This window comes from Eriocheir sinensis, chromosome 10 (assembly GCF_024679095.1).
Source record: "Eriocheir sinensis breed Jianghai 21 chromosome 10, ASM2467909v1, whole genome shotgun sequence".
Lineage (NCBI taxonomy): Eukaryota > Metazoa > Arthropoda > Malacostraca > Decapoda > Varunidae > Eriocheir > Eriocheir sinensis.
In genome coordinates, this window is record NC_066518.1 from 18,881,610 (window position 1) to 18,895,762 (window position 14,153).

A 14,153-nucleotide genomic window follows, 5' to 3' on the forward strand; every position below is an offset into this window, starting at 1 on the left:
TTATTACGCTAAATTTTTTTTTTGCCGATAAGAGTATATTTGCTTATATTGAAAGGAACTGAATATGAATGACATGAATATTTCGCAGCAAGTGACACTGGCACTGATATTATTTTGGGTATTATCATTGTTGCCTGGTTAATATATATATATATATATATATATATATATATATATATATATATATATATATATATATATATATATATATATATCTATGAAAGATGGAAGAGAGGGGAGCTAGGTTCAAACGGTCAAATAGCCTATGACTGGCCTCTCTCTCTCTCTCTCTCTGACTCCAAGCACGTAAGTTTTTTTCTTTAATAGATATATATAGGAATTGTCTGGCCAAAGTACAAGAAATTAACATATGTACGAGACACAGTTATCACCTTATGGTAGTGTCAAAATAAGTATTGTATGTGCCATAATTCGTCATCGCCTCGCCGCAATCACAAGCTCGTGTCGCCAACTGCCGTTGAATAACTCTCGTACACAGCGGGCTGTGTACGTTTTTATTATGTTTTTATTACAGCTAGCTTGTTTGTTGGTCTGTTTAGTGTATCAGCTAAAGCTTTGTTAACATAAAAGATGCAGAACATGCAGTATAGCACTATACAATACAGGTATATTAATACTTATAACAGTAATAATATCGTCATCCGGAGGCGTTTGAACGTTGGTTTTTTTTTCACAGCGTATCGCCGTGCTTCAAAATGATTCGCGTCGGTGTTTCTAAATATTCGTGTTTAGCAAGATAACGGAGGCTCCTATGGTTATTTTTGATATCGCATCTTAATCTACGGTATTTTCTACGTTTATCAGTAGGTCTGTTTTTCTTTTAAACTTGGTAATAAAAAAAAAATGATCGTTTTGACAAAAATCCTCAGGGGGGGGCAAATGTGGCCCGGGTCGGAACGAATAGGGTTAAGACACCTGGCCCTTCAAGTGCAAATAAACTGTATCTTAATGATTTACTGCATGTAAATAACGATTAATAACGAAAAAAACACATGAAATAGTAAATAATAACTGTTGAATGCAATGCAAGGCTATTTCGAATATTAGGCTATCCATGTTATTTATACATGCAACACCAAAATTCCTTATGTATAGAATAGACACTTACAGAGTCGTATGTCACTTTATATACCTGAATGAGATGAAATGTAAGTATCTGAAAGACTATAGATCGTTTGAGTATGATCAGACTATACTGTTTGATATACAAGTTGTTTCTTCGTGTCCTTGTATGGTATATTATCGATGCAAATCTTCTATTTGCGGTTCATAAACGATGGTTTGATGATTTTTTGTATACACAAACATTCAAATGTATCACTGAAAAGAAAGTTGATTTTCAACCAATCATAAACTCACAATGTGCAGGTGCCACATCTACGTTCGCAAGTGGACAGACGGAATGAAACGGACTAAAGTATGGCTGTAATAGTACCATGGAAGTATTATACCTCCATGAATAGCACTGTGTGTGTGTGTATGTGTGTGTGTGCATTATATCTGGTAGGTGAAAAGTAGGATGCAGTGTGTGTATGTGCATTATATACTAGTTTACCTTCCTAAGCGACTTGTGGTAAGGATTGAAGGCACAGTCTGAGGCCGTGCCTACATTGTCGAAGGGAAGATATGCGGCTTGACCTTCATGAATCTTGGTACGGGCCTTACTCTCCTCCATTCGCTCCATGTGGCCAAACCACTTTAAAGTCTGTCACTTCACTTCCTCCACCACTCCACACTCCTTCCCTTCACCCACGTGACAGACTCCAAAACGCTCGTACACACATTCATTACTCATTCCATCCATTCTACTCACACCACAAGCACTCCTCAAATAACTCATTTCCATTGCCTGCACTCTAGACCTCTGACTTTCATTCCAGGCCTATGTTTCGCTTGCATATGTGAGGGTTGGTACTATTACTGTATTTCTCAAATCCCTCTTAACCTCCATGCTCACACTTCTGCCATTCATGATTCGTCCCAAAGACCCCACCACCTTTCTTCCTTGCAATGCCCTTTCTCTTGTTACTCCTTCTGTACCACCTTGCTTACACATAACTGATCCAAGGTAAACTCATTAACCTCCTCCATTTCTTCACCATTCAAAATTATTTTGCATTCTTTTTCACATTCAATTCCCACTCTATATGGGCATACAAACTCCACCTCACTTCTACTCCGCTCACAAATCATCACTTTACTTTTGTTGACATTTACTTTCAGCTTTCTCCTTTTACATACACTATCAAAAACTCTGACCAAATTTTGTAACTCACTTTCATTTTCTGCAATGAGCACTGTGACATCAGCAAATAAGATTGAATTCAGCATATGCTGAATTCAATATACAGATAATAAATAGATATGAATTTCAAACTCTCCAGGCACTCAGAAGTATAAGCAATATATACAATTCCAGTTACTATAAAAAAAATAAAAAAATAAAAAAACAGCCTGAAGAAACAGTTTTGTGAAACTCATTCGGCTATGGAGGAAAAAGGTCAAAGGATTTATATATACCCTAAATATTAAATTACTTGTCTACCCAGTCCTAATGTACCTGCTGAAGTATCTAAATGATGTGTAAATGAATGTATGGTAATTTCTTAATGTCATCAGCTGTATAAGTGGCCTACTCTGTGAAACAAATAATGATGACTCTGATCAACTGAACATATCTGACTGAAATTTACACGAGTTTAACATGGGAAAAGTTACTGGCCATCTCATTAGTCTGTGCTGGTAAACTTTACCAAGTATTATACATATCAATAATTTGTGTATATTAATCTACTTGATAGGCAGCATATCTTGATAAAATAAGGTATAAAACTTATATTATATTCATGGCATCTGCCAAATTAGTGCCTGAATTAAATAGTCTATTACTGGATTTCCAAGTAGTAAACTATACACTGCTTGTAACTCATGAACAAAACAAGTCTGTCACATAAAGGCTCACCATAAATATAAAAACAACCTAATTCATCACATAGGGACTATTTTCTGCAAGAAGTGTCAAAAGGTGCCTTATCTTCACTGTATCTGGATACATCACGTTGACTGAGAAATAAAATCTGAAAGAAATTTACTGCAGAGGAATAATACCTTTATCCTCCTTGTTGATAGTCCAACTGCCATTTCCTCCTTCTTCCTGTTTAAACTGAACATTTCCTAAGTACAGCAAGGCCAGTACAACCTTAAAGAAGAAAAGAAAAAAGCATAAAGTAAGCCCTCACTTCAATGAATCAATCACAGGGAAGCGGGTGATTTTATATAAAGAAATCCGTTATATCCGAGGGATCCTAATTTTTTGCATATAAAAAACTTTGTTCGTCATACTAGCTGAAGGTTTGCTATTTCTGACCATTTTCATGTGTAAAGAAGTTTGTTTGTTATATTGGATGAATGTTCACATACTTACATACAAGGAGTTGCCACAATACTACCTGAATAAGGGGAAATTAAAACTATATTTACATATGGAAAATACACTACACTGACCATGTATTTATTTTTGCCTGTCCCACCACCAAACCTAACCCCACATTTACCAAACTTATTCAGTAAATACCGCATTTAGTGGACTGGCCCAAAAATTCATTAAAACTGAAATTCGTCATATCAAGGTCCGTAAAAGCGACTTTAATGTATTCTTTTTTGTTTGTTTGTTTGTTTCCAGCCATAGTGCCGGTAGGCTATTTTTTCTTGGTGGGGTCTGATGGTCAGCCCCAGCCTGTTGTGGCACAGGCAAGTGTTCGTGGTGATGCCATCTTGCTTGGCCCATGCTGCCCCTGGGAGCTAATCAATGACCCTCTCTTTTAGAGAGAGAATGTAAAGTCCGGGTTGATAGGTGGTCTTCTGGACAGTATGTGGGTAGTCTTAGGCCACTCGGTGGAGACTGAAAAATCCCAGCTAGTGGCACCGGGCGGGATGCAAACCCGCATCGTCCTGGATGTGGCGGGTTTTAGAATGTCATTCATTATAGCATTCATTTATTTTAGCATATAATGAAATACATGGATTTATGGGTAATCCATTCCAGGCTCACAGCCAAGACCAAAGTTAACACTCAACATGGTAATGGTTTTATTAATACTGTATGTCCATATCTCATTTCCTATCTTAGGAACTATTTTTTTTGTTGTCATTGTTCTCTACTAAACTTGGAACCTCCAGAAAACTGTATAAAACAGCATAAAGATTAAAATGTATGAAAATAGCAATGAAAAGTGCAAACCTGTGTGACTGTGGGTGTTTTGACTTAGCCAGTTGGCCTAAACCTTTGGGATATTAATTTCTATGAAATTACTAGAATAAGAAACATTCATGCATAGCATGATTAGCATGATAATATGCAGGTTAGGATGCCTAGCTACGAGGCTGCATGCCTAGGTTTGAATCTCAGTCCAGGCAATTGGCACACAGCCCACCTAGCTGTTCATCCTCCCTTCTGGGCTGGTTGATAATTGGGTACCTGGGGAAACCAGGGTAAGGTAAACTGCAGTAGCTTGAATGTGAAACTGGCTCTGTGTCCCAGGTATTTCCTGCCACAGGCTCAAGGGTCAAGGTAATGAAGATGAACACTGAGGCCACATGTAGCTTCTGTGTATGCCCCCAACAACATGCATGATCATACATACTGATAGAAGTGAAGGAACCTGTAGCATGGAATAATATTTTGTTGCTGCTTTATTTTACATTTTTCTTACATTCCATAGATTAATCATTGCATGCAGACTTCTTGCCAGGTCACTTCAGATAAATATTTGTTGCTGGTATACCTCATCAAATGTGGAATTAAGTTTTGTCCATTAAGCATGACTGACAGCTTTTTTTTTTTTTACAGCAATGGAGGCTGCTCGAGGGCAAAAACAAAAAAAGCAACAACAAAAAAAGCCCATCAGGCATTGCTAAGACAAAAGAAAACAGAACAAGTGGCCAGAAGAGAAGTCAAATTCAGTTGGAGAGGTGTCTTCATACTCTTTTCTTGAAAGAGTTCAAGTCATAGGCAGGGGAAAATACAGACAAAGAAGGTTGCTCCAGAGTTTACCAGCAGAAGGGATAAAAAAATGAAGATGCTGGTTAACTCTTGCATAAGGGATTTCGATACGTTAGGTATGAGCAAGAGCAGAAAGTCGCGTGCAATGGGGCCACGGGGGGAGAGGCATGCAGTTAGCAAGTTCAGAAGAGCAGTCAGCATGAAAATATCAATAGAAGATAGACAGAGATGCAACACTGCAGCAAAATTCAAGAGGTAAAAGTCTGCTAGTTAGAGGAGAGTGGATGAGATGAAGAGCCTTTGATTCCACAGTTGATGCAATGCATATCACTATCATGCTGTTGTGTGAGAATCAGGAGTAGCAAATGAAAATAAACACTGCAATTCATGACACAGCAAGAGAAGACTACATAGGAGTGAATGACAAATTAAGGAAATATAAGCAGGGATACATGGAGGTAACAAGAAATACATACATTACTACCAGAATGGTTGTATTAAATTATGCCATCATAATGAGCTGTAAAAATAATATGTAAGAGAGAATGTGACAAGGATCCCTTTTAGGCTTTACAAACAAAACACTGATGATAGCTCCATGACAAAAAATGGGATTCCCCATAAAACATACACACAAAATTTCCATTATTGTAACTATAGTCTGTTCACTTAAGTCTGACCCAAGCTGACAACATAAACCTAAGCGTGTTCATAAGCACAGTACAGATTACCAGAAAGTGCTGCGTGAGATAAACACAAACTGAGGTTAAAGAAAACTTGGAAGCCATAGCAGTAGCCAATCAGCACTCAGCTTGCAAGCACTTAGGTTTATGTTGTCAGCTTGGGTTGGACTTAAGTGAACAGACTTTAGACATATATGTAATTAACTGTCATAAGTGGAGTGACCTAAGAAAATGCTACTTTTTGGAGGAATATTTCCATCCTCATGTTGCCAACTGCAATGTTATTAACAAAAACCAGAAAACACAAACCTGATATATTTGCTCCAAGTGTAAAGCAGAAAACTGTAGTTGCTTAAAGGCATGTAGGGTTTCTTGAAGGTTGGAAATGTCTGAAGGAGTGGTCTCAAGGGATAATATGGCAAACTTCTGTTCTTCCCCAACTGGTAGGCCTTTGATGATTCCTGCTCTAATTCCAGATACTACCTGAACACAAACAAAAATGCAGTAAGATAATATGTTGAAAATTAAATATGATGTCAAGAGAAAAAAAATTCACTATTTTGCTACTCTTACTTCTGGAAATGAATATTAATATTATTGGTATAACTGATCATTTTAGTAAACAAGGAGCCCCAATCCATTCTATTTTATCCTTACAGCAGGCATGGCAACCATAACCAAATTAACTCAGATGGCACAAATAACAATGTGTACTTCTTAACCCATACAGCATTTTGGTATTTTGTATTTTCCTCCCCACCCCAGCGTCGGAGGAAAAAACTTTTTTTTTTTGCATAAAACAGCTTAAAACCATGAAAATGAAGAAATGTAACGTCTTTTAGCTTATCATCGCCTAGAAGTCAGTGTTTTGGGCCATTTTTTGTCAATATGGGAGGCAAAATGGTCGTGTTGATTGCTGTAGACTTTCTTGGATTGTACATGCGTATCAGTAAATTGTTTTCTCTCAACATATTTAGCACACATATATATTGTTAGAGAGTAACTCATTTTGAGCTTTTTGATAGTTCAACTCAATGTACAGTTGCCCACAAGAGTGTTCACTCACGCAATTATAGTTTATACATGGTCCCCTCCTTGCCAAAATTGCCGGTTCTGGATGTCGGTGTACCCACTATACCTCACCCATAACACTGTCAAACCACTTTCCAACCACCAACCATTTCAATTTCCACATCACTATCTCCAAAACCACCTCCAACTTCCACACAAATAAAAAAAAATAAATAAAAAAATTGTACCCAGAATAATGGCTGCCAGGCTTGCCAGTTATGGCAATAAATGAAATATATTGGGTGGTCAGTATTCCCAAAGGATCAGTCTACCAGGGCACCACCACAGAAATGACCCTCGACACACTCCAGTAACGGGAAAAATAATACATTAAGTACGTACGACGTGCGTATCTGACGTTCAACGGTATTAAAAAATAATACGTACATCGTACGTATCTGATGCTGTACGGGTTAATTACTAAAGATTGTACACTGAGCAAAGAAATTTGAGATGTAGGTATCCTTAAGTCAGACAAACAAATGATGTGCCAATACAGGGTCAGAAAAATAAAGCCAGGTAAATAAGTGTGGCTGTGGTGTGGCAGAGCCTGGCAGGTGCACTGGTGGAGAGGAGGAGGGTTAGTGGCTGAGCTGATGGACAGGGAGAGTTGGTGATTCGACCTGCAAACACTGGTGGATGAACTGGTGAATAGGAGGATTGGTGGATGAGCTGAGGGACATATGGAGGGTTGGTGGATGGACTGGTGGACATAGCAAGGGTTGGTGGATGGACTGGTGGACACAGGGAGGGTTGGTGGATGGACTGGTGGACAGAGGGAGGGTTGGTGGATGGACTGGTGGACACAGGGAGGGTTGGTGGATGGACTGGTGGACACAGGGAGGGTTGGTGGATGGACTGGTGGACACAGGGAGGGTTGGTGGATGGACTGGTGGACAGAGGGAGGGTTGGTGGATGGACTGGTGGACACAGGGAGGGTTGGTGGATGGACTGGTGGACACAGGGAGGGTTGGTGGATGGACTGGTGGACACAGGGAGGGTTGGTGGATGGACTGGTGGACACAGGGAGGGTTGGTGGATGGACTGGTGGACACAGGGAGGGTTGGTGGATGGACTGGTGGACACAGGGAGGGTTGGTGGATGGACTGGTGGACATAGCAAGGGTTGGTGGATGGACTGGTGGACATAGCAAGGGTTGGTGGATGGACTGGTGGACATAGCAAGGGTTGGTGGATGGACTGGTGGACACAGGGAGGGTTGGTGGATGGACTGGTGGACATAGCAAGGGTTGGTGGATGGACTGGTGGACACAGGGAGGGTTGGTGGATGGACTGGTGGACACAGGGAGGGTTGGTGGATGGACTGGTGGACACAGGGAGGGTTGGTGGATGGACTGGTGGACACAGGGAGGGTTGGTGGATGGAATGGTGGACATAGGAAGGGTTGGTGGATGGACTGGTGGACACAGGGAGGGTTGGTGGATGGACTGGTGGACACAGGGAGGGTTGGTGGATGGACTGGTGGACACAGGGAGGGTTGGTGGATGGACTGGTGGACACAGGGAGGGTTGGTGGATGGACTGGTGGAAACAGGGAGGGTTGGTGGATGGACTGGTGAACACAGGGAGGGTTGGTGGATGGACTGGTGGACACAGGGAGGGTTGGTGGATGGACTGGTGGACACAGGGAGGGGTGGTGGATGGACTGGTGGACAGAGGGAGGGTTGGTGGATGGACTGATGGACACAGGGAGGGTTGGTGGATGGACTGGTGGACACAGGGAGGGTTGATGGATGGACTGGTGGACACAGGGAGGGTTGGTGGATGGACTGGTGGACACAGGGAGGGTTGGTGGATGGACTGGTGGACACAGGGAGGGTTGGTGGATGGACTGGTGGACACAGGGAGGGTTGGTGGATGGACTGGTGAACACAGGGAGGGTTGGTGGATGGACTGGTGGACACAGGAAGGGTTGGTGGATGGACTGGTGAACACAGGGAGGGTTGGTGGATGGACTGGTGGACACAGGGAGGGTTGGTGGATGGACTGGTGGACATAAGAAGGGTTGGTGGATGGACTGGTGGACACAGGGAGGGTTGGTGGATGGACTGGTGGACACAGGGAGGGTTGGTGGATGGACTGGTGGACAAAGGAAGGGTTGGTGGATGGACTGGTGAACACAGGGAGGGTTGGTGGATGGACTGGTGGACACAGGGAGGGTTGGTGGATGGACTGGTGGACACAGGGAGGGTTGGTGGATGGACTGGTGGACACAGGGAGGGTTGGTGGATGGACTGGTGGACAAAGGAAGGGTTGGTGGATGGACTGGTGGACACAGGGAGGGTTGGTGGATGGACTGGTGGACACAGGGAGGGTTGGTGGATGGACTGGTGGACATAAGAAGGGTTGGTGGATGGACTGGTGGACACAGGGAGGGTTGGTGGATGGACTGGTGGACACAGGGAGGGTTGGTGGATGGACTGGTGGACACAGGGAGGGTTGGTGGATGGACTGGTGGACATAAGAAGGGTTGATGGATGGACTGGTGGACATAAGAAGGGTTGGTGGATGGACTGGTGGACACAGGGAGGGTTGGAGGATGGACTGGTGGACATAAGGGAGGATGGACTGGTGGACACAGGGAGGGTTGGTGGATGGAATGGTGGCCATAGGAAGGGTTGGTGGATGGACTGGTGGATGGACTGGTGGACACAGGGAGGGTTGGTGGATGGACTGGTGGACACAGGGAGGGGTGGTGGATGGACTGGTGGACATAAGAAGGGTTGATGGATGGACTGGTGGACATAAGAAGGGTTGATGGATGGACTGGTGGACATAGGAAGGGTTGGTGGATGGACTGGTGGACATAAGAAGGGTTGATGGATGGACTGGTGGACATAGGAAGGGTTGATGGATGGACTGGTGGACACAGGGAGGGGTGGTGGATGGACTGGTGGACATAAGAAGGGTTGATGGATGGACTGGTGGACATAGGAAGGGTTGATGGATGGACTGGTGGACATAGGAAGGGTTGGTGGATGGACTGGTGGACATAGTGTAATGCCCCGCGAGCTTATTTTCCATCCTTCCTATTTTCACGAGAAATTAATCAAGACAAAGTGAGGGTATTCCCCGGCTGCCTGGGATTGAACCCGCGACCAGCATGACGGGAGAGCCAATCCTTACCGAGTCGGCCAAAGAGGTACCCCACTGGCTAAGTGGGTTATGGGAGGCTCGTTCATCAGGCCATCGCCGCACTACACGGCTTTCCCCCCTATGTAGATTAATTTCTGTGTGTTGACAATGTCCCTTTGAGACATAACTCCACAATGTCCCTTTGAGACATAACTCCACAATGTCCCTTTGAGACATAACTCCACAATGTCCCTTTGAGACATACCTCCAACTCTTCCCATTTTCTATTACCCTCGGAGCATGGGCCATCCTACCTGTTACCCCTTTGGGGAAACTCAACAGAACTGCAGGAAAGGATGCCCACCGCTATGCCACCAGTGTAATGCCCCGCGAGCTTATTTTCCATCCTTCCTATTTCCCAACACGGCCTCTGCGTGTATCGAAATAACACGAGAAATTAATCAAGACAAAGTGAGGGTATTCCCCGGCTGCCTGGGATTGAACCCATGACCATCGTGGACGGAGAGCCACTCACCAGTCGGCCAAAGAGGTACCCCACTGGCTAAGTGGGTTATGGGAGGCTCGTTCATCAGGCCGTCGCCGCACTACAATAGCAAGGGTTGGTGGATGGACTGGTGGACACAGGGAGGTTTGGTGGATGGATTAGTGGACAAAGTGATGGTTGGTGGATGGTTTGGTGGATCTAACACATTCAAAATTGACATTAGCCAATGCATTCATATGAAACATATAACCTTACAAGCCTGATTTCAGTCACCTTTGCATCAGCTTGATGGAAGGATAGCAAGAAGGAATTGAATGTTTCTTTTTTTTTTTTTCTATTATGGCTTAGTTTTGCAGTAGAACATGGTGAGCAAGGATTTTTTTCAACACACTCAGTCTACCCACCTGTCATCCTCTGTTTCAAGCTAGTCAATAAATGGGTACCTTGGGAAACTCAAGAGAGGTAAACTATAGCAACTCAGATGTCACACTTACCTTGTGTCCCATGGCAATGGGTTCTTACCCACCACAAGATCAGGGGGCCATAAGAGTAAGACAGAAATGAACACCAAGGAAATTCACAATTTATTGAAAGCCCCTAACTTTACTTTTGCCATTTATCTCTACCTAAATGTTTTGAAGGGCCACCACTGACTACAGAGTAAGATGGAAATATTTCCTATTAATGTTTCTCTGCATAATAACATAATTACGTAAATGCTGGTAATATTACCTGGTAAAAGATGTGAAAATTGCGCTCTTTGTGGGGTTGATGAGTGACCCTTGTCTTTTCCAAGAGGTAGGTATCAATTTCAGCTCCTCGCAGTCGTTCACCACCATACTGCAGGCGTATGAGCTTTCCAAATCTGGGGTCCAGTAAAAATTAAGTATCTTTACATTTAAATAATTAAATAAACACCAACCAAATGGTTCTCTGTAAAAGTACAAGTATTCAACTGAAGTCAAGTACAGGTACCTCTCCTTTCCCACAAGTTTAAAATACATGAATTTGGTTTAGTGCACGGCAGGAGCTTAGTTCTCAGTGGGTGCCAGATTCCAGGGCTGCATTTATTGTACCCATAAGCTTAACTTTTCCCTGCAGGTGGGTGAGGCAAACTGGACAGTGGATCAGCTGCACACAACATAAATGGTGTCCCACACAATATTCATGCAGCTTTCAAAAGATTTACAGCACACTAATATCACACTATAGACCAATTAGTTTGACATCAGTGTGCTGTAAATCTTTTGAAAGAATAATCGTGTCTCAACTTACTGCTTATTTGGAAGATAATAACTTACTTTCCCCACATCAGCATGGTTTTAGATCGGGCAGATCAGTTTCTGAGCAACTGTTATATACCTATGACTATGTGAGTAATTTCTATGATAGTGGTATGTCAGTGGATATATTTTTTGATTTCAAGAAAGCTTTTGATGTTGTTAATCATAGATAATTGGGACTGGGGGGTGTTTGCTGGGATGGCTGAAAGACTATTTGAGTGGCAGAAAGATTCAAGTAGTTGTCCATGGTAGTGAGAGTTATAAGGCGGACGTAAGCAGTGGTGTTCCCCAAGGGTCAGTAATTGGTCCCTTGCTTTTTATCACCTACATCAATCATGTTGTTTCAGAACTAAATTTTAAGTTTTGCTTATTTGCTGATGATCTAAATTATACCTAGCTACTGCAATTTCTAAGTCTAACCATTTAATTTCTCATAGTATTTTGCAGAGAGACATTAACACTCTTTACAACACAAGCAGTTCTTGGGGTTTATCTTTCTCAGTTGGTGAATGTGCTAGAATGAACTTTTGTAGGAATTTCCTTGATTCTCCAGTTCCTTTACCATTTTTTATAGGAAACCAAGCCTTACAAGATGTAGATAACTATAAAGATCTTGGGGACAGGGTGGATTCCTCTCTTAAGTTTCACTTGGATGTGAGAGAACTCACTGGCAAGGCTGGAGGCATTGGTTACAGTATTTTAAAGGGTACCCTTTGCAGATCTCCTGATTTCATGAAGGCAGTTTTCATCTCTCATATTCGCCCTATCTTGGACTTTGCCTCTGTGGTTTGGTTCACTGGTTATACAGGAGACATTAGGCTTTTAGAAAATGTTCAGAGGAGGTGGACTAAGAAAATTGCCGGTTTTCATGATCTGCCATATAGTGAACATCTCGCTAGATTAAGTCTTTACTCCATTAAAGGAAGGTTGATCAGAGCTGATATTATTATGGTGTTCAACATTCTGAAAGGGTTTTGTCCTAATCTAGGTCACCTCTTTGTTAGAAATCACAACAGAGACACAAGAGGCCACTCCTTCAAGCTTTTTGTTCCTCGTTACAACACTGATGTTCAAGTTCGTTTCTTCTCTGTGCGGGTCATTAGCATTTGGAATAATTTACCTGAATCAGTTGTCGTAGTGAATTCTGTTAATGCTTTTAAACGGCATTTCGACACCTCGCTTGGTCAAATTTTGTATGATTTTGATTGCCTTTGGGTTGTTGAGTATCACTTTGAATTGTAAAATTGTGTCCTGTGCTGTGTCTCCACTCGGGATTGCCAACCTGACTGCATTGTCTTGCCACTTGCTCAAGAGTATTATGGCAGTGGTTTGTGTGGTCTTGGTGATGCCACTTTAGCCAACCAGTAGATCATCTAAAGGACTCTATTTGCTGTCTTGGTTGGAGGCATCACTTGATTCTAGATGGGGTTCTCCCAATCTAAGTAAGAAATCTAGGTAAGCAGCTCTAATAGGCAGCCCTATACTTGAAACACCAATCATAATTGAACACAGCATTTGTAGAGGGTAAGATGCAGTGGAGGTGACACTAACCGTACTCATATAACAACTTTTTTGTTTACAAACACTGCCCCCTCCACCCACACAACCCCCTGAGCAATGACTCGGCGTGGTGCTTGAGTAGCAATGCCGTGGTACAAATTGTTAGCTCCTATACATAATGCTGCACAATGTTGCATGACTAATAGGTCAAAAGAATGCAGGGCTGATGTTTTCCCTGCACTGTTTTGTGGTACTGGGCTACTTCTAAGGACAAGTCCTGCAAGAAGTGCTACAATGTTGTTGACCATGAAGTGTACCATGTTTACATTACACAAACTCACCACCAACACAAAACTTGTGGAAATCAAGAGGTACCTGTAAGTGAAAAAATAATCTTAAACACGTATAATAAATTGAGAGGACAATAAATTAGATCAGAAAAGCCAGAGAAACGTGTATATATATATATATATATATATATATATATATATATATATATATATATATATATATATATATATATATATATATATATATATCGTATTTCTCGCCGTATAAGACGCACCTATAATTTGCTAAGATATATTTAGATTTTTTTTTTAACTCCACATTTCCCCTGAACTTAGTGTGTATGCAGTATTACATTTGGCCACCATACTTACAATAATTATGACTATGACACAGTATGTTGCTTTGTGTCATTCTCTGTGTTCAAAGTGTTCCACTGTTGGTTGAAGAATTACACTGCTCTTACCCTGAGCAGCTGTGACTTTGAAATGGTAAACAAAAGGGTTGGTTGGTAGATTCACTCACTGTGCAGTGTGCAAGCCGTTACTTTCGCCGAGCTACTGAGGGAACTAATCACACGTTTGATGGGCAATCTTGGTCTTTATCTTGACTTTCAGAGACCGTATATCTACTTTCAGGTAGAAATAGATGTTGATTAATTTTTTTCAATCATATTATGCTGTAACATGGTTATTTTTGTAATGAA

The 14,153-nt window shown here is 42.0% G+C and overlaps 1 protein-coding gene across 1 annotated transcript in view; it reads right to left on the reverse strand.

Moving 5' to 3' along the window:
* The window catches only part of LOC126996665 (unconventional myosin-XIX-like), a 46,939-nt gene that overhangs the window by 12,806 nt on the left and 19,980 nt on the right, over window positions 1–14,153 (reverse strand). The window contains exons 6-8 of the mRNA XM_050857373.1: window positions 11,109–11,241; window positions 6,016–6,189; window positions 3,130–3,220 (exon numbers count right to left, since the gene is read on the reverse strand). Of these exons, the coding sequence (XP_050713330.1) occupies window positions 3,130–3,220; window positions 6,016–6,189; window positions 11,109–11,241 (398 nt within the window). The remainder of the gene's footprint in view (window positions 1–3,129; window positions 3,221–6,015; window positions 6,190–11,108; window positions 11,242–14,153) is intronic.